This window comes from Peromyscus californicus, unplaced genomic scaffold (assembly GCF_007827085.1).
Source record: "Peromyscus californicus insignis strain IS unplaced genomic scaffold, ASM782708v3 Scaffold_12__1_contigs__length_115047231, whole genome shotgun sequence".
In the NCBI taxonomy this organism is placed as follows: Eukaryota; Metazoa; Chordata; class Mammalia; order Rodentia; family Cricetidae; genus Peromyscus; species Peromyscus californicus.
Genome location: NW_026294413.1, coordinates 21,272,229 through 21,293,756, shown reverse-complemented (window position 1 = coordinate 21,293,756; position 21,528 = coordinate 21,272,229). Strand labels below are relative to the sequence as shown.

The window sequence follows — 21,528 nt, the reverse complement described above, 5'->3', positions numbered from 1 at the left end:
ATTTATAATTTTAGACTCATAATGACAAACTAGAAAATTGGCTTTTCATTACTGAGAATATTTTTCACATTGAAAGAAATCAAATTTCTGAGCAGTCAAGAATGACGAAGGTTAAGGGTTTATGAGACTTCCTCCACTCTCCCAAGACTGGCCACTAACTCTGCATTTGGTTAGACATTAAACTTGCCTTTCTAAGATGACAGTTATTTCTGTTGTCACATTTATTTTTCAAAACCATTTATCTGTGCCAGTGTGTGCATGGAATGATACCCTAGTTTTCCAAGTCAACCTATCAGATACACAATCGGCTTTCTGATCCAGAACACATAGCAAAGTCTCTATGGTGGGAAAGGCTCTTCAGAACAGTCACACAGGCATGTTGACGCATGGTAGGTGACATCCTCCAAATGGAGAGCGCAGGTGGAGAGCAGGCAGTAGTTTTGCACTGTCAGTTTGTGTTTTAGAGGAGAAAATGACATTTCAGATATTCTAAAACAAGAAGCTTAGAAAGAGTCAAAAGAATGGCAGAAAACAGGAAGAGCAGGGTGAGCCTTGTCAGTCATGGTATGGGCTCAAGGGGGAGGGACAGGGACGTGTAATATGAGACAGCTTGGTAAGGAGTAAGTGACCTTGCAGGTATAGGAAGGAGAAAGTCCTCATTTCTTGTCCTTATTCCCTTCTCCATCGTACAATGAAAGAACTTAATACATCCATAATTTTATCACAATGAAATTCATTAGAGATGAAAATGTCAACATGCAGCACTTGGTCAGTTGTGCAGTGTTAGGGGATTAGCTTTCACTTCTTTATTTCTCTAAAAGAAGGTCTTGTCGTGTAGCCCCAGTTAATCTCAAACACACAATACTTCTGTCTCAGGCTTTCGGGTGCCTGGATTACAGGTATGGACAACCAGTAGCCTCTAATAATTCTCAGATTTTAGTATATTAAAGTTTCATTCTATGTGATCAGTTTGCATAAGGTATTAAAGTCAGTGCAGTTATTTCTACTCTTCAAGGTGATGTTAGACCTTTTGAGGACACTCTGGAAAGTTTTATGGGAAATAATTTCTCAAAGTCTTCAAAATATGTCCATTTAAAGTGTTGATCAATTAATTGATTTCTACCTAGCATGAATGAATTTTTGTGCTTAAACAGGACAAAACTCCATGCATATGTTAAACTTAGCCTCCTTCTAATCTAACCCCCAAAAGAAAAGGCTGAGGCCTAGTGGTAAAGTTTGCTTTCAAATTGACTCAGTTGTAATTGAGTCATGGTTGATATCTTGAGGTTGAGGTGTCTCTCGAACATTTTATGCCACTTTAATTAGGTATTTCTGAGAATTTCCAGCTCTAGGCTCTGATTGCATCTTATTCCTGCTGTGAGAAATCTGCAGCAGTCCTAAGAGATTCTGAACATGCCACTGAGTTTCTCTCTCACACACTTTCTTTCCTCAAGAAATCAAGCCTTTGGAAGTCTTAAGAAAATCAATCAAAGGACGGACAAAGAGAAAGGGTAAGTAAAGCGCCTTCATTGGTGGGAGTCTTTCTTTTGGTTAGCCTTTTACTCCTTGTCAAACTGGGAGTGTTGTACTTATGTTCTTTAGGTTCTGATGAACTCTTTAGGTTCATCAGAAATAGTAGGTCAAAGGAATACAAGCCATGCCATTTTTAAAGAGTGGCCATGCAAATTCTCTACCAAATCTCTCATTCTACATTTTCCTGAATAGTAAAAACACATATACATTTTTAATGTGAATCAAGAAATGTAAAGGAAAAACTGCAAAATGAGAGACATGACGTAGACTGGTTTAAATCAAGTACCACTGTGGAAATTAATAAAGATAAGAAGCTAGAAAATGGGGTAGGGAGATAGATGGCGCAGTCAGTAAAATAGCTGCTGTGCAAGCACGTGGACATAAATTCAGATCCCCAGCACTCATGTGAAGGCCTAGTAAATGAGGAACATCAGAAACCCTAGCACTTAGGGAGCAGGAGGTAGCGGGATGCCTGGAACTTGCTGAGCAACCAATCTAACTGAATCTGTGACCTCCAGCTCCAGAGAGAGATGCAAGGTAGAAAGCAATGGAGTAAGAAACTGGATGTTTACCTCTGGGGTTCACATGCACACAACTGTACACTTGTACACATATACCCACATGCACACATGTCATACACATGAATACAAATACACATACCACATATACAAACACACCAAGTTAAGCCAAGGATAATTAAAGCAAAGGTCTTTCCGGTCAGTTGTTTCTCGAAACATCTGACACCACAATCAGGCACATTCTCATTTACACAGTTAGGGTTATTATTGATGAGATGAAACACCATGGCCAAAGCAACGTGGGGAGGAAAGGGTTTATTTAGCTTACACATCCACAGCACTCTTCACCATCAAAGGAAGTCAGGACAGGAACTCAAGCAGGTCAGGAACTTTGAAGCAGAAGGTGATGCAGAGGCCGTGGAGGGATGTTGCTTACTGGCTTGCTCGGCCTGCTTTCTTATAGAACCCAGGACCACAAGCTCAGGGATGGCACCACCCACAGTGGACTGGGCTCTCCCCCATCTATCGCTAATTAAGAAAATGCTCTACAGGCTTGTGTTCAACCCCATCTAATGGAGGCATCATTTTCTCATGGAGGTTCACTCCTCTCAGGTGACTTTAGCTTGTGCCAAGCTGATATAAAGCTAGCCAGCACAACGGTTTTCAGAGAATATTGCATGGAATCTGGCATAAGTTTTTCAATTGCACATTCATACGATATATTCTGATCACTGTTTCGTCTCCTCCATTTTTGCCAGTTTCTCCCCACCTCCATACCCAATTCAACACCTTATTTCTTTAGAAAAACAAAATAGTCAAAAAAAAAAATGAACCAGAAAACAACAACAACAAAAAAGCACAGGAAACCACACACACACACACACACACACACACACACACACACACACACACACACCCCTATAAAAACACAAAATTGAAAACCATAATATACAAAAGACCAGTAAGATAAAAGAAAATGCCCAATATATGATAAGCAAATTCTAAAACACTTTTGAGTTCCTTTTCTGTTGGTCATCTGCTGCTAGGCACAGCACCTACTTAAGCGAGGTTTATTTACTCAGTGACCCTCCATTGGAGAAAACTTTTCCTTTGCAATCAGTTGTCTATTAGGGATAACTTCTTGGATAGAGATGGGAGAGAGTTGTCCACTCCTCTCTGAGTGCTGGGGCCCCATCTAGCTTGACCCTGTGCAAGTCCCTGTGTACTTGGCCACAGTCTATGTGAGGTCATATACATGTCAGCGTTCCCGTGTGGCAGACACTGTTTCCTTGGTGCTGACACAGGCTTTGATGACTTTTCCCCCCACCCAATGAAGCCAAGACCTCAGTCCAGTTACCAAAATGAATGCCATAGCAGATAAAGTGAGCAGAAGGTGAGAACTGCTTGGCTGTCTGAGTCTCAGGCTTCTCTTGGCTTAACTGGTAACCTTTCAGTGGTGTGGAGGGAATCACAGCTTCTTTCTTTTGTGTCTTAGTTCTGCAGCACTGTTCTTCACTTTGAAGAGTGTATTGTTATTACATTTATATATAGCACGACAAAATCTTGGAGATTCATTTAACTATATAATGTGGTCAATTTTATACTAAAATATATTTGGTATCTACATAATAATTTTCACCAAAGGTTGAGTTAATCACAAAAAACATAGAATGGTGATATATATCTAATTCTATGGAAATGTCATGAAACTAATCCAAACATTCTTTTCATAAGAGGTAGAGATCTTGATAATGTTATGAAGATCAACTCCAAAGGACATGAAAATACCTCTGGGTAAGTCTCACTAATGTCTCTGACTCTGATTTCTACATAATAATCAGAAGACAAATGACTTTTTAGATTCATAACCATAATTTAAAGTATGGAATTAGCCAATAAAGATGAAAGATGTGGCCATTCATTCTTGTCTTCCATAAATATATTTATTTTAAAATGATTGTCTCAATATTTAATACTGAGTTACTTTTCTCTTTGATTTGGGGCATTATTTCTTTTTAAGTATTGATGAGAGAGTAGAATTCTTTATTTAAAGAATGCAGCCTTCACATAATTCCAAAGTACATTTCCAGATTGACACAGACATCCAAGCCAGGTTTGACTAAGACTCCCACAAGTCACTTCCTCTAAGGATGGTGGTTTCAGCTACAGCCCAGGATGAGGCTGGGCCAGTACCTAAATGGGAGTAAGGATTCACAGCTGCATCACCTGTTCAGAGCTATGATGCCTTCAGTACCCAATCCCTACTTAAACTATCCCCCACTGTCTACTTGAAGCATAGCTTATGCTCCTCTTGATTTTTAATGGGGCAGCACGTAGATGCAGTAAGAAGAGAGTCATTATGTTTCCTATTATGTAATGAGTTTTGTTTTTTTCTAAATCTTGCTCTTTGTTACTCTTAATAATTGACTCTGAAGCTGGGTGGTGGTGGTGCATGCCTTTGATCCCAGCACTCGGAAGGCAGAGTCAGGCGAATCTCTGTGAGTTCGAGGCCTGCCTGGTCTACAGAATGAGATCCAAGACAGGCACCAAAACTACACAGAGACACCCTGTCTCAAAACAAAACCTAATAATAATAATAATAATAATAATAATAATAATAATAATAGTAATTGACTCTGAGGCAAAAGATATTTAAAAGGTTTCGACATGAGCATGATTGATAGGTTTATATGAGGGCATGCTTTCTTAGTATTTCAATTTTGTTAAATCATTACGTTGTTGTCATTATTTTCTTATTATTAAAGAAACAAACAAAAAAGAGATTGTATCGATTTGTTGAATAGTAGTTTGTATTCAGTCTGGTGCCATTGAATAACTTAATCTAATTTACCTTGCTTCACTGTGGCCCATTAGAAGTGATCTAACTAGCCGGGCGGTGGTGGCGCACGCCTTTAATCCCAGCACTCGGGAGGCAGAGCCAGGCGGATCTCTGTGAGTTCGAGGCCAGCCTGGGCTACCAAGTGAGTTCCAGGAGAGGCGCAAAGCTACACAGAGAAACCCTGTCTCAAAAAACCAAAAAAAAAAAAAAAAAAAGAAGTGATCTAACTATAGATGGATCTGAAGGCCAGGTTGACTTTGTTCAGGAAGAAGTTTCACATGTACTTGTATTCTGAGAACAGAACAGACAGTACTTACATGTGTGTGTTGTTAGAAAATTAATGACCTGAAATGGCCTCCAGCTTAGACATAAGACATCTGTCCTTTTCATTTAGAACTTTAAATGTTCACACCGCTGTAGAGAACTTTTACATTTATCACTTCTTAATATCTGAGCTATTATTCATTTGATTAGTGTTTTATTTTAATGACATTAATTAGAACTTATTTCCTTTTCCAAAGAAAACAAGACATCGATGGATTGATTAAAGTGAATTCTGAAGCAAATAAAAATATGAAGAGGTAACATGTCTAGAGTTTCCCTTTGCCAGGCAGTTAAGCATTAGAACGCTAGTGTTCATGTTTGGAATGCTGAATTGAACTTCAAGACCAAACAGCTCATTTATTTTCTCAAACACATTTTATTAAGCAGTTTGATAGGAGTGATGCACAGAGACATTTGCATTTTGTTCTTTGGTGACATTTGTTATCTGGTAATTTTAAGAAATTACAAGACAGTTTTGAATAAGCTTCTCAGCTATGTTATTTAACTGTGTATTAGTGTATACGTGTATGTATAAATAATGTATGAAGTGTACACGTGAGAATTATATCTATGAAAGTGTGTGAGTGAGTATATTTGTAGAGGTATACATAAGAGCACATGTTTATGTAAGAGTAGAGTATATATAAATGCTTGTGTGTGTGTGTGTGTGTGTGTGTGTGTGTGTGTGTGTGTATAGGACAGTGTGCATGTGCATATAAACTGTATTTTGAAACTGAACTTGCTGCCATGTAGCTGAAAATAGTGTATTAAATAATTCCATGAACTCATTTCCACTTAGTTAACTCAGTATCTGATATTATTTGTTGACTCTGACATGTGTCACCAATGCCCCAGAGGCTATGCTGGCAGAGCAAAGGCTCAGCTAGCTTAAAACGGTTGCACATACTGCCAAGCGGCCCTGCTTTCGGCTGTGTGGCACAGTCAGAGGCACAATCACCCAGGAAATTCGGCAAAACAACTAAATCTTGCATCCTCGCTGAGAAAACACATTGGTCTCTTGACTCCTTAAGTGGTTCAGGAAGATAACTGAAGTGTTAATGTGAACAGGGAATCTGAAAGCCCTGGTTCAAGTTCAGCTTCTGACTAACCATGTCACTGACTCTGTTTACTCAATGTCTTAAGTTAATTTTCCATTGCTCTGATAAAGACTATGGCCAAAGCAACTTGGGGAGGAAATGGTTTATTTTACCTTACAGTTTTATATCACAGCCCATCTCTAAGGGAAACCAGGTCAGGAGCAAACAGGGCAGGAATCTTGAGACAGGAACTGGTGCAGAGGCCGTGAAGAAGTGCTGCTTACTGGCTTGCTCTTGTGGCTTTCTCAGTGTGCTTTCTTATACCATCCAGGACCATCCCACCTAGGGGTGGCATCACTTGCCTAAGCGGTAGGTACACCCACATCAAATATCAATCAAGAAAATGCAGCAAAGTTTTGATCAAAGGCAAATCTGGTAGAGGCATTTTCTCAATTGGGGTTCTCTCTTCCAAAATGACTCTAGCATGTGTCAAGCTGACACAAAACTACCCAGTACACTCATCTACTGAAGAGGAATCACCGTTCTCTTGTGCTTAGCACATGCTAGATACAAAAAGTGAATCAGAAGTCACTGTTAGAAAAACATTCTGATTAATTACATTTTCACAATGGTCTAGACAGTCTATATATTTAGTTCATCTTGATATCTTAAATTATTTTCCTATTTAATCTATTTAATATTTATTAGAACACTTCAAACTGTGGCCTATTATTTCTTGTATATTGAAATGGGTATGACTAGGTATGCACTTATGTATGTTTTGAATGCTTGCTCGCATGTGTGCATTCTTATATAAGCACATGTGTATGCTTATTCGTGGAGATATGTGCCTGTGTATATATGCAGGTGGATATGTGCCTGAATGTGTGCACGTATGTATTTTGTACAAGTGAATTATGGCATATATAAAAATAGTGGTTGCGTGTTCATGTTTGTATGTATACATGACTGTATGTGCACATGTATGTATGTATGTGTGTAGACACATGTGAAATATATGTCCATATTTGTATGTGTGTGCTCTCTATGATCTTTTAAGGATACTACTTTTAATTTATTTTTTACATAATGAGACTCTGTAGATATTTTAAATATATAATTGGAAGCTCTGTCAGGAACAAGCATGAGAATCTGAGTTCAATTTTCAGCATCCTTGGAAAGGTCAGACTTTGCAGCATGGTCCTGTAATTCCAGTCCTTGGAAGGCAGAGATAGGAGGACCCCTGGACATAGCTGCCCAGTTAGCCTTACCAAATTAGTGAGCTCTACATTCAGTAAGAAGCCCTTTTTTCAAAAAAAAAAAATAACATGGAGAGTGATCCAGGAAAACACAAGATATCAACTTCTGGCATACACACACACACACACACACACACACACACACACACACACACACACACACACACATACACACACACATACACACACACACACACATACACACACACACACACACACACACACATACACACACACACATACACACACACATACACACACACACACATACACACACACACACACACACACACACACACATACACACACACACATACACACACACATACACACACACACACACATACACACACACACACACACACACACACACACACACACACACACACAGAGAGAGAGAGAGAAAGCAAGCTTCCTTCTTTATTAAAAAGCTTTCCATCTCAGGTGGAATAAAATTCTAATGCTTAGAGACAACCTTTTACTTTCTCAATAAAGTCCAATCAAATAAATCTTTTGTATTTCAGGTTCATTCTTGCCTTAAAACGTTTACATGTGCTGTTCCCATTTTCTGGAATACTGTCACCATATTGTCCTCCTTTCAAACAGGTCATTTGTGACTACTGAATGTGATTAAATCACACCCCCCCACTTGTCCTCAGTACTACAAACACCAAATATTTTTTAAAGTACAGCATGGATTTTTAGCTGAAAATTGTGCCATTCACTTCGATGTTTGTCTATGTTCTGCTTTTCCCCAGTTTGGAATGGAAACCTCATGTAGACTAATTCTATGTCTGTTTTGATCACATCTATCCCACCACTTGGCAGAGCCTAGACAATTGGTCTGTGCTATTTATAGACTGCAAGCACATATAAATACTGATAATATATACACTATGAGGCAATGATTCACATACTTAAACTTCAAATAGTATACCATTATAATAATTAGAGTACCACATTAATTATTTTTTATTGACTTCATGTAATAAGAATTTAAATAACCCTATACATTTATATAGGGCTCATTTAATGTTTAAAGAGAATGAAGTCTACATAATATAATGGAAGCAAACTCCTCAACCAGCACTCTCAAAGAAAGGGCTTGTGGTGATTGCTGATCTGTTACTGATTTGAACACTACAATCTTCTAATTGCAACCTGGGATTTTTTTTCCCTAGGACCATGTGATTCAAATCCCATAGGCTTCATTTCGGTGAAAAACAACAAAGGCTAATCTGGAATACAGCAGTTGTTTCTGTGGGGTTAATTGTTTCATTATTGTCATAATGAAAGTCCACATATTTTCTCTGTTGTCTTTAGTCTGAGTATCACATCTTGGGACATCTGGATCAAGCAAAAAAAAAAAAAAACCAAAAAACCTTGGGTCAACATCTGGTTGCTTCTAAATACTGTATCTTTGATGTTGTGTAAATGAAACCTCAGAGACATCTTCGTGGGGTCATCAAGTGTGGAGAGAGAGTGGTAAAGCTCACTTCTGAGGAGGCTCTTCTCCCCATGTGGCCTCCTCTGTAGTTCAGAGCAGTGTTTGCTGGTGAGATGTATGTGAAAAGCACATGCATATGCAATAAGAGAAGCATCATTGCAGGAAGATCAGAAGCAGGCGAGTAGTTCAGGCCAACAGTGAAGTGCTCAAGTGTTCTTCAGCAACTGTGGAGGTCATAGTTCAGCCAATATGGCTTACATTTTGGTACATTTCAGGAGTCTATAGACTTTAGTTTTCTTATTGTTTATTCCTAAAACAATCAATTACAATGTGCCATTCTAATGAGTTATGAGTACCAGAAGTAGATACCAAATTGTATGTAGTGCATTTTAAACAAAGTAGTATTGTAGCATGAATCTTAAAAGTTCTTATTAATAAAATCAAACCCAGGGCCAGTTATTGGGGTGAAATGCTGGATGGTCAGAAAGACAGAACAAGCCACAGCTAACCTCACCTGGCCAATTTCTCAGCTGATCTTGTTTCCTCAAACTGGAAGCCTCTGTGTCCTCACATCCGAATGGTTCTCAGCTGAACTGTGCTGCTCAAAACCTAAAAGCTTAACCAGCCAAATGCTTAACCAGCCAAATGCTTCTTGTTTCTGGTCTTCACGCCTTATATGTCTTTCCTTTCTTCCATCACTCCCTGGGATTAAAGGTTCGCTTTCTGGGATTAAAGGCGTGTGTTACCATGCCTGGTTGTTTCCAATGCCTTGAACTCACAGAGATCCAGAGGGATTTCTACCTCTGAAATGCTAGGATTAAAGGTGTGAGTGCCACCATTTTCTAGCCTTTGTATCTAGTGGCTGTTCTGTCTCTGACCCCAGATAAGTTTATTAGGGTGCACAATATTTTGGGGAACACAATACCACCACATTGTATACTTATCTTAATGCAGTTTTGTAATAGAAAATGTACCAAAAATATCAACAAAATGTAGATTTTAAAAAGTTTGTTTTATATGTGTTGGAGGTTGCTACCAAGAGAGAATGCTTTCTGGAATATTCTGTGAGAGAAGTATATGGTCTAATTAAAAAATGTTTTGTATACTTGGAAGTGGTTAACAGGGTACCATTAGATGCAGAGCTCTAGTGAAATTTTGCTAATAGCCTAATGTCTGAAGATTAAAATATTATCTCACCAAGTCATTCATTCATATATATATATATATATATATATATGTGTGTGTGTGTGTGTGTGTGTATACATATATATATATATATGTATATGCATACATACATAAAATCTCCCTCCATCGCTGCACTATCACCTTTAACTCTTTGGCATGATCTCAATGAGTGCTTATATTATTTCTGAGGCTTAATAGTTTCTTTAATTCTACTAGTTGAAAATCTACTATTAACCACTCTTTTGTTCAATGTTTTAAAGGGGCCAGAGCCTTGATAATCTGATCAAAGTCACCCCGGAAGTAAACAGGAGTAACCAGGGGTGAGAGAATTATGTCTTATCTCTCTTCTTCCTGCATCAATATGTAGCACTTACAAAAGGACCCAGAAAGTCCAAAGCTCTTTGCTTACTAGATGGGGTTCTGAGCAAGTCCCATGGACACTGAGCAGCGGCTGGCCAGTATAGCATGAGGATCACAGGCTTATTCTCCCATTGGCAGCAGAAAGCAAGAAGGATCCAGTGGCATGATGGTTATAAGGTCCCTTTAAAACAAAAGTGCTGAAAATGAAAATTATTATCAGAACACAATTTAGTTGTGGCTACAGGGTTAGCATGGCTATTTCTGGGTAAACCATTGCTTTGTTCCAAAATAAGCCAATGAAAAATAATCTCAACCATGCCCTAATGTTAGAGTTTTGAGAATAGGTGGGAAACAAAGCCAGTATATCACCGATTTGTTTAAAGGTTGAAACTTTACTCCTGTAAGCTGAAGACTTAGACCAGTATTGATTTATATCAAAACTTAATAGTAAAATTAATTTTGAGGACATATGGATTCATAGGATTCAAAGCAAAATGGCCAGTTGATTTATTTCCATTTTTATTGAGTGGGTTTTTGGTTTGTCTGTGTAAAGTTACAAAGGTCTTAATAATTTCATCATGGTGAATCCAATAATAGGAAAAAGTTTTCAAGAGTAAGATTTAATACGCTCCTCCTTTTGGTTTTATGCTGATCAGTGTTTATAAGTGTATGAAATCATCAGTTAAGTTGGCTAATCCCGATTGAAGTGCCGACCCTGACCACCTTATATCTGAGACATTAGAGACTTTTGTCAGATAATTTCCAGTACAGTGAAGGTAGCTTTGATCTTTTAGTTCAAGTTGCTTATCATTAAATACAGAAAACATGTTATTGGTTGGCCTCTTTTAGCAGAGAATGGCACAGAATAAGGGTGAGCATGGTAGACTAGCGCCCACAGACGTGAGTCTAGGTGTCATCTCAGACCAGTCAGGACTCGTCAGTTTGTTTGGGCTTTGGCTTCTTCTTTAGCTGGAGCTCTCTGTTCACTGGATACTTTCAGAACCGATTCCATTACTGTTTCAACAAAACGGCTGGTGTCAGGGTTTTAGTAAATATTTTTTCATAAAGCATTTATCAGTTTTAACAAATAATTTCAACCATTTTTATGTAATTTAATTAATAAAGTTTTTTCTTCTATATTTTTTAGGGGTCAGGGTCTTGACAATTTCATTAAAGCTGTGCCCACAACCAACAGAGCTAACCACGGGTAAGGTTTATGAAACTTTTCTCTCTCCTTTTTTCCATTCCACTCTTAAAAATCAGAGAAATCCTTTATACTGTCCTAGAGACGTCCCTTAGAGGGGATGCAGAAACAGAACAGGGGTGTCACCAACCCATAGGCTGGTGCTGAAACCCCTACCCAGGCTTCCCCAGCTATGGACTGTGGTGGGAGACAGGAAGTCCTTGAAACACAGAGGTGGACTCATTCTGTTGTAGCGTTTGTGTTCCATGCTTGGTGCTTAAGGTGGATTGGAATTCTCGTGGGATAAGGCAGCGTCCTAAGAGGATTTCTTAAAACAAAGCAGCTGAAATAGAAATCTGCAGACGGCAAAAGTTTCTCTTCTCTTCATCCATTTATTTCCTTCCTTCTTTTTGTGTAAAACCCAACTAACTCTAAAGTTAGAAAGCCATTTGTGTGTGTGTGTGTGTGTGTGTGTGTGTGTGTGTGTGTGTGTGTGTATTTGTCCTCTTGTGTATGTGGATCTATGTATGGGGGCTGATTCATAGATTGTGTGTATGTAGAGGTCAAAGGTGGACATAGTGTGCCTTCCCCAGCTGCTTTCACCTTCTATTACTGGGGCAAAATCTCTCACTTGAAACCGCAGCTCACAGATTAGGCTAGTCCAGCTAGGATTCAGCTTTTCTAGCTAGCCAGCATGCCCTGGGGATCTCTGTCTGTTCTCTCACCACCCTTCTTACCTGCCTAACATCTTACATGGTTCCAGGAATCCAAATTACAGTCTTTATGCTTGTGTACCAAGTGCTACCCACTGAGCTAGGTCTCTGGCCTAGGGGGTCATTAAAAATCACATTCGAGTCATTGAAACATAAAAATGATACTTGTATTTCATATAGAAAGAACTTTCCCTATGATGTACCAGGTCAAGCAAACAAAGAAACATAATCAAACCATAAATATGCATTGCTGTGTCAGCTTGAGTTGAGTTAGATATGAATGGTATATAGAGATAGGCCTTCTTACCAACTGTTTCCTGTCTCTGAGACTAGGGATGTTCTCTGTTTTACAGTGTGTAACAACTGTAACAAAAAACAAAGCTTATCTAGATTATACCAGAAGTCCCCAGCAGCTTTTCTCAAAGATCTAAATAGCAAATAAATCAGATTTGGGAGGCCAAAATAATTTCTCATTTAACTACATAACCCTGCCACTGCCATGAAAGTAAGTAGAAAACACCTTGTAAATAAATGAGAGTGTTTGTGTTCTAGTAGATCTTTATTATAAAACCAGTATGTAGCAGGAATTTATCCTGGTGAGAGGGGGCTTACTCAGATGATCAGTAGTTTGTATTTGGAAGGGAGAGGTGATTCAGTTCATAGTGTAGTTGAAACAACTTCTCCAACACAGCCAACTGCCCTGCCTTCCATAAATGATTTTATCATGGTAGGCTAAGCTGATGATGTTGTATTTGAATCTTCAGTGCTAAGTTGTCCTGAGATTCTTATAACCCAAATAAGAATAAAACCTGTTGTTAGACACTGAATACAGACAGCAAATAAATGCTTTACAGTGAAAGTGTAAAATCCAGTGCAGAGCTCCAGAGCTTCGGTTCTGAATGGCCATTCTAACTACAGAGAAACCCTTGCTATGGGTAGACTTTGTGTCTGGTTCATTTAGGTGTGTGATTTGTATATTTGTAAATTGTGTATAATAAAGTTTATTTAAGAAGAGGATTCAAGTCACGCTGGAGTTTTAAATCACTAAATATGAATTTGATTTGATGTTAAGGTTGAGAAGAATGAAATAAAATTGTTTTATTTAGTATAGTATAGTATAGTATAGTATAGTATAGTATAGTATAGTATAAAAGTATAGTATAAAATTGTTCTTAGTTGACCTTATCAGATATCACAATGTATTACTTTCAGGAACCAAGATCTGGACACTCTGATCAAGGTGACCCCTTCAGCAAACACACAAAAAGAATCCTCCAATTTATGTAGAAGGAGTAGGATTATTTGGTTAAAGACATTTCAAAAGAGGGAATAAAAGAAAGAGAACATGATTTGTTGATTTGTAAAATACTAGATAGGGTTTTCTTTTATTATTCCTTCCATTTATTTCACTATAACATTGTTTAAGACAATAATACTGATGTAATTCTGTATAATTACTACTTGAGAAATTTCTTGTGACACAATAATCACATTAGTAGGCTAATACTGCAAATTATTAGTTAATAAGTTATTTGTATAAAAATGAATAAACTGAAGAATATCAGTTTGCTGCCCTCATAATCACAAGGATTAATATTTAAATGACTTGTGAGAAAACTAGCAATATAACAGGTTTATAGTTAATTAGAATATTTTTGCATGGCATTGAACGCACTTCTGTTCTTTAGAAATTGAGACCATTTATATATTGGAGAAATCATTGACAAGAGCATGGTAGAGAAACTCCAAGCTATCCCTCATAAAGCTGCTGTGAGGGTAACGTTGGTATGGAACACATGGATGGAAGGAGCTACTGCCTCCTGGGGACATGATGGGGAGGAAGGTTGTTCAGGGAAGGAGCACAGAGTTCACCTGCAGCTGTGCCAGCTGAACGATGGCCAGATGAAGGAGTGAGAGGGCCCGATGCACTTGTTCAGGGTTCAAATTCGCTTTGCCTTTAGCATTTCTTGGGGATTTGGCCCCAAGAAGTATCTCAGTCCTTATGAAACTCTTTATAAGGGTTGGTATACTAGCCACCCCTGTACTCTCAGAGCTCAAGGTTAAAGTAGGAGAAGTTAGAGTTCAAGACCAGCCTGCGGCTCTCCAAAGGGAGTAAGGAGACCCTGTCTGAAAATAAAACAAAATCCAAAAGTAATTAATGATCTGAAATAGACAGTTTGTAACATGTTACGTTTATTCTATGTTCCAATTGTTTGTGCACCCATGCATGCACACACACCTACACGCACACACACACACACACACACACACACACACACACACACACACACTTCTTACTGACTTTGACCCTTTCTTTTATTTTTTTTTTAGCTATCAACATAGTTTTGATGAACTTATTAATACAAGCCCCAAAGCTGTCAAAACTACTTCTGGGTAAGGAAAATATTTTTTGTTTTCTTTTATTCTTAACTAAACATAATATGAATGTAAATACCATAATCATTTTATGGGAAACTTGAACAAAATTCTTGAAATATTATACTATTTTTATATGTATCTAGAAACTTACATGTTAATTTATGTATTTAGACATAGCAAAACACAGGCAGCTGAACACTGTACATAGTGGGGCCTTCTCCCAGTCTTAAGTAAAGTCATGGATGGGACCAAACAGGAAGGGGGGGGACACAGCTGGGTCGGGAGCTGGTTCATTCTGTTTGGTTTGTAAAGTATTAATGTTAAGCTTTTGTCTCTGAAGTTAAAATTGATTAATGATAGCTGTGTCATAAACCAAGATGCCTCATTTGATACATAATAGTGCATTTACCTCTTTGTAGAAGAGTATTTTCTGGGGGACAGTAGAAAGTTTATGAGGCTTATTGTTCTTTACAGGGCTTGTGCTTGCAAAAGGGATATGAACTTCAATTTAATAATTCTTTGAGTGGTTTCTCTAAGATAATTACATTCACTTTTTATCTTTATATATATATATATATGCACATATATGTGCTTTTTGTATAAAGTCTTAGGAATATTTTCATAATTTCCATTTTTAAATGTTGATGACACCTTAAAAATCATAAAACCTTATGGATGGGATGGAGGAAACTTGGAAAACTTTAGCCCAGTTGATGGGAACAATTTTGAAAACCCATTCCAGCTGAATCTGTTTAGTAGAAGAGGGAATCAGGACTCAGAGAGGTTAAGCGATTTGTCCAGGGTCACAGAGAAAATTATGGGAAGACGGATGGTAGTTCTCTGATTGCCGAGGCAGTAACTAATCACTGAGCACCTACTGGGTTCACAGCTATCACTAGGTGTCATTTGCTTGCATGTTAGGTCTAATTACAGGCCACGGACACCAAAAAGAGAATTCGGTCGTCATACTCAATCTTATTAACAGCAGGCAATTAGCATAGATTAAAGCTAATTATGTAGCAGGGCAGAGAGATGTTACGCTAAGACAATAATAGGTTGTCAGTTTAATATATTACATTTAGGAGCCCCCGTGTACTGCTGGCTGAATATAGAACGTGTTGTCAGTGAGTTGCATTTAAGAAGAAAAATGAAATGAAAGGCTGTTGTAATAAACATTACATGCAGTAACATTTGTAATCCTGGGGTTGATGTTAGAGAGGACAGAGCTGTAGGCAGTGTCTGGTCCAAGCTCCTCATTTACACATGTCAACACCATGGCTTGAGCGTGCGCGTGCACGCGCACGCGCGCGCGCGCGCGCGCACACACACACACACACACACACACACACACACACACTTCTGTCTTCTATGGGGTCCTGTGGTTTCCAGCTGAATTCTATTCTTTACTCCACAGTACACAGACTTCAATCTTCAAATAAATAAAGCTTCATTAAGTGTCTCAGAAAATGCAGGAGGCTACAAGGATAGGATTGGGGCTTCTGTTGTGGGACAGCTAGGAAGTGTCCCTTAGTGGTCTGACAGGGTCACTTGAAGGATCACATATGGATAACATGAGCACAGGTGTGCAGATGACTACAATACACTCTAGAGTCTTAACCTGCATGGAAGTAATACCTAAGTATCTGGTGCATCCTCTAACTCATCGGTAACACAAAATCAAATCAGGAGCTTGTGTAAGAAAGATGTATTTTTCCTGGATAAAATTTAAACATTGAATTCCTGTGTTCATAGGATCCAGAGCCTGGAAATAGTGTTTCCAGTTCCTGTTTCCAGTTTAGTGAGATAAGATGCATCTGTCACTCATTGAGGGGATTCAGGACCATTGCTTACACCCTTGCTGTGGTGACACACTGTGTTGCTTTTTTTTTAAAAGGAGTGGCAGCACATCGCATGTGTTTATGTCTGCTGGCTTTTGTTCCTCAGACTTTGAGTTTGCCCCTTATTAATGGTTTTTATAGTTAATACAATGAGTAGCAATCACAATAATGAATCAAATAGAAAATATTAAAGTTCTGATGTTGTCAGGACATTGTTTGTTGAAAACCCCTGCCGTGTGTGTGTGTGTGTGTGTGTGTGTGTGTGTGTGTGTGTGTGTGTGTGTGTGTTTACTGGGCTTTATATAATACTAGTTCCAATATCTCTGTTTTAGACTTTTAGATGAACAATCTTATTTTATGCTCAGTAGAACATGTAGAGAGGGAAGCTTTGACATTTGTTTCTGCATTTTGTCTTTATTCTAAATTAAGCCTATGGAGAGTATATGCAGTCACACCAAAACCCACTGTGATTGATTGTAAATGTAAACAAGCTGTGACTTTTAAAAGCGTCTTTCCTTCTACAAGGTTTTATTCCTTGTTATTCCTTTTCCTTTTAATATATTAACTTCATTTTAAATGCTTACATATGTGTCATCATTTAGTTTTTAACAGCCCTTCCAGCCTGTTGTCTCATTTAATTTCCATGGCACCTATTTTGTAACAAAATGTTTCCAAGTGATTTATTCTGAGAAATTATGTTTTTAGTTGTGCTCATTTGCCAATCATTCTTCCTATTATATTTATAGATTTTTTAAAATTGAAAATATTATTCTTGAGGATAACTCAACACAGTAAAAATTTAGGTTGAGATTTTCCATCTATCAGGGAGATCTGAGAACTCTGAGAAGATACCTCCAAGTGCTGGAAGTCATGATGGACACACATTCTGTGGAAAGGCTGGGGCGGAGATGCTGCCTTTGCTCAGACTTTGCTGGTGACTCCCTGCTAAACAGCTTCCTCTATGTTTAACCCTGTAGAAATCCTCTTGATTAGTAAAATATGTCCTTACATTTATCAATGCAAAAGGGAGTGTTGAAGGGAAGGGGACCCAGGCAAGCTGCTGTCCCAGATGGTACTGGGGGAAGATACTGTCATTCTTGCAATCTTTTGCCATAGCATATGATGTGTCTTTCTATGAGTTTATATTTATAAGATGCTAAAGAATAAATAATCCTATTAAAGTAGACAAATGAGCTGAATAGGCACTTCTTAAAAAGTGTGAATGCCCAGTAACATAACAGAAAGATACCTGATATCACTAGTCATAAGTGAAATGCAAATTCAGACTATTTTTTTGGATTCTATTGTAGTCAAAATGGCCATTATGAAAAATAAAATAAATTTTAAAAAACCAGACCCAAACTATAAACAAACAAACAAACAAAACCCCCAAATACTGATGAACATAAGGGGGCAAAAGTAACCCTTATATGTATATGCTGTTTGTGGGAATGGAAATTATTACAGAAATCATTATGGTGTTTCCTCAAGAAACTAAAATCAGACCTACCATATGACCCAGCTATACCACTCTTGGACATATATAGAGAAAATTGTCAGCCTTCAAAAAAGACATTTTAATGCAATGCAGGGGGGTTTGTATCTTGAAAAATTCAAGGTTTAAAAAAAAAAACAACCAAAACAAGAAATAAAAGAGTGTGGCAGGTTTGTAATAAACCTTTCCAGGTAAGGAAAACATAGTAGTCATTTCCAAAGTACTAGTTTCCTTAAGCGAAGGACCATATTGTTCAGAAAGCTTATGCATATTCCCATGGAAGAGCATTTTGAGGGCAGGCACACTGCCAAGCATGCTCAGTAGATTATGAGCATTGTTGAGCAACCTTGGTTTCAGGTCGTAGAGCTCAAGAAAGACAGATGGTGGATAGAGATTCTGGGCACACTTAGCTTATTGCCCCAAAAGTTTTAGCCAAGGTCAAAGGAAAAGATAATTAGAAGGTATGTTAATGTAGACACTGGTCCCTAAGGCTTCCTACCTCACTTAGCTTCTAACAGTACCTGCACACTTGTGTTTATCATGACACTGTTTGCAGCAGCTAAGCTATACAATCAGCCCAGCTGCATGTCAACAAATGAATGGGTAAAGAAAACAGATTAGTGCATATGCATATCCATGTATCTATGTGAGAATTACTCAGCCATGAAGAAGAACAAAATTATATAATTTACAGGAAAATGGCTGGAACTAGAAGGCATCATGTTAAGTAAAACATCACAAATGAAGAAAGACAAGTCATGTGTTTCCTCTCTTATATGGAAACAAAACTTCCCAAAACAAAACAACAAGGCATTCACAGCAGAAATGGACTGTTAGGGCAAGGAAAGGGAACTGGGGGAGGAAGGGAGACCCAGAAGGTTCAGAGCAGGTAGAAGAAAGGGTGACGTGATCAGAGCATGTTAAAAGCAGGTATGGAGAAGCCAGAATGACATTCACTGCTTTACATGATCAGTGTTTGCAATGATTGTAATTTAAAAAGCTAAATGAACAATCACTGGTCATTAATATCCCTTAATATCAATGAACTTAATTCACCTATAAAAAGACATAGGCTTACAGAATGGATACGAAAGCAGGACCCATCTTTCTGCTGCATACAAGAAACACATCTCAAATTCAAAGATAGATACTGCCTAAGAATAAAAGGCTGGGAAAAGACTTTCCAATCAAACGGTCTTAAGAAACAAGCGAGTGTAGCCATCCTGATATCCAGCAAAATAGACTTCAAACTAAAATCAATCAAAAGAGATCAAGAAGGGCATTACATAATCATCACAGGAAAGATCCACCAAGATGAAGTTTCAGTTCTGAACATTTATGCCCCAAACATAAGGGCACCCACATATGTAAAAGAAACATTACTAAAGCTTAAACCACATATAAAACCCCACACATTAATAGTGGGAGACCTCAACACCCCACTTTCACCACTGGACAGATCTCCCAAATCGAAACTTAACAGAGAAATAAAGGACTTAACTGATGTCATGACTCAAATGGACTTAATCGATATCTACAGAACATTCCATCCTAACAAAAAAGAAGGATACTTTAAATGCCCACTCCTTAGACCTCAAGACTGGAGTTATACCAAGGAGCTTGATGGTATGAGTCTGGGGGGGAAATGCTATTTTGTAGTTGAGAAAGTAAAAAAGAAGCAAAGCAAAACAGGAGATCTTCAAGAGGATAGTGGATAATTTATAGAGTATGCACCTAATTTAACAATGAACAACTGAGTTCAGCTCAGTTCTTCAGTCAGTCTGAAGTCATGATTTTGATAGCTTGCTGGAAAGCTGTTTGCTAGCTTTACGTTCAGGACATCCCAGCTTTTGAGCTCCTGTTTTTGATATTGATATGATTTTTAAAATGGCAAAGGCTTGAGAATCAGTCTGTGTCTTCATAATGTTGAAACACTGAAAAATGTTAATCCTTAGATACTCCTTGTGGAATACTGAAGATGCACGCCCTGGCAGATTGCTCTGGAAATAAGTGTGAGGACTCAGCAAGTTCTCCTGAGCATAATTCTTGTACCCTGTGTTGGGTGGGAAAGATACCATTGCTGTTCTCCACTACAATGATGTATCCCATGATAGAATCCTTGCCTCCCGTAGAGGCCATTTACGAATGCCCTAAACACTAATATCTCTAACCCTTAATGCTTTTGTCTTTTTCCCCTTGAAGACATCAAGATCTTGATAAGTTCATCAAAGTAAATCCCGATGTTCTTGCAAACAACCAAAGGTAATAAAACTTATTTTTTATTGAGTTTGTGTCAGGAAGAATATTATGTTTTATTATTCCAAGAAGAGTTAAAGTGTTGTCCTCACTAAAATAACTTTATCATTAACCAGTTTTCTATCTATTATTCCACTGAAAGAAACCATGATCTGGATGGCATCATCAGGGGGAATCCTACAGTGATCAGACACGATCAAAGGTAATAAAACTAAAGCTGCTAATTCATGTTTTCAGCTGTTTTCCTTGTATGAAATGGATTTTTACTATTGCTGTGTTGATCTAGCATAACTAAATTGCCATTACTAATCCACCTCCTTTCACTATTTTAAACAGCCAAGACTTGGACAATCTTATTAAAGTGAAGCCTTCTGCTCTCAGAAACACAAATCGGTAGGTAACCTTACCTGACTGGTTTTGATGTATTCCCAAGGTCCTAGGGTAGGAATTTTCTTTCTTTCGTTTTTAAATAAGGCTTCTAATTTTCTTTAGTTTTCAAAGAACCCATTTGTGACCTGTGTGTCTCTTGTCAACAGGAGATATATTGTACTCTTCTTGCATCAATTGCTTGGTTTTGGAGTGAGTTCTAGGTTTCTTATTTGTACCAAGACAACCCAATGTTTGTCCCCTAAAGGAAAAGGAATTTTGAAATGAAAAATGAATAAAACTAAATAAGAGGACAAAATATTTTGAGGAAGTTCAACCATCTTGGAAAGGATACTTAAGTTCTTCAAAATCCCAGATCCTCAGCTTGTCTGGGCCTACAGAATATTATAGCACATTTTAACCTTGGGCTTACACCTTGAGTTTAAAGCTATTCTCTTATTTGCTATTTCAAAATTAAAGTAGAATTATATCCTTCCCCCTTCTCCCTCCCCTTTCCTCCTCCATCTCCTTCGAGATACCCTTGCTACAACCTCTCTTATGTCCCTTAACTCTCAAACTGACAGTCTTATTTTCTTTATTATTGTTATGTGCACATGTGTACATGTATGTACAAATATATAAATACAATCTTCAAGAGTCTACTTTTGTTGTTTGTGTGTATATAGTTTCAGGGATGACCACTTTGGATAAACAGTAAAGCAGCTCATTCCTGGGAGAGGCTAATCGCCCTCTCCCATCAGTCACTAGTTTTCTATACTTTTGGTCTAAGGGTGTG

At 38.0% G+C, this 21,528-nt stretch overlaps 1 protein-coding gene across 3 annotated transcripts in view; it reads left to right on the top strand.

Moving 5' to 3' along the window:
* Scel (sciellin) overlaps positions 1–21,528 on the top strand; it is a 101,459-nt gene that overhangs the window by 59,052 nt on the left and 20,879 nt on the right. For 2 of the 3 annotated variants that reach the window (XM_052732535.1, XM_052732536.1), the window contains exons 15-23: positions 1,455–1,511; positions 3,786–3,845; positions 5,412–5,471; positions 10,403–10,462; positions 11,650–11,709; positions 14,730–14,792; positions 20,313–20,372; positions 20,509–20,568; positions 20,703–20,759. In XM_052732535.1, coding sequence (XP_052588495.1) covers positions 1,455–1,511; positions 3,786–3,845; positions 5,412–5,471; positions 10,403–10,462; positions 11,650–11,709; positions 14,730–14,792; positions 20,313–20,372; positions 20,509–20,568; positions 20,703–20,759 — 537 coding nt within the window. The remainder of the gene's footprint in view (positions 1–1,454; positions 1,512–3,785; positions 3,846–5,411; positions 5,472–10,402; positions 10,463–11,649; positions 11,710–14,729; positions 14,793–20,312; positions 20,373–20,508; positions 20,569–20,702; positions 20,760–21,528) is intronic. The other variant, XM_052732537.1, reaches the window with a different exon arrangement.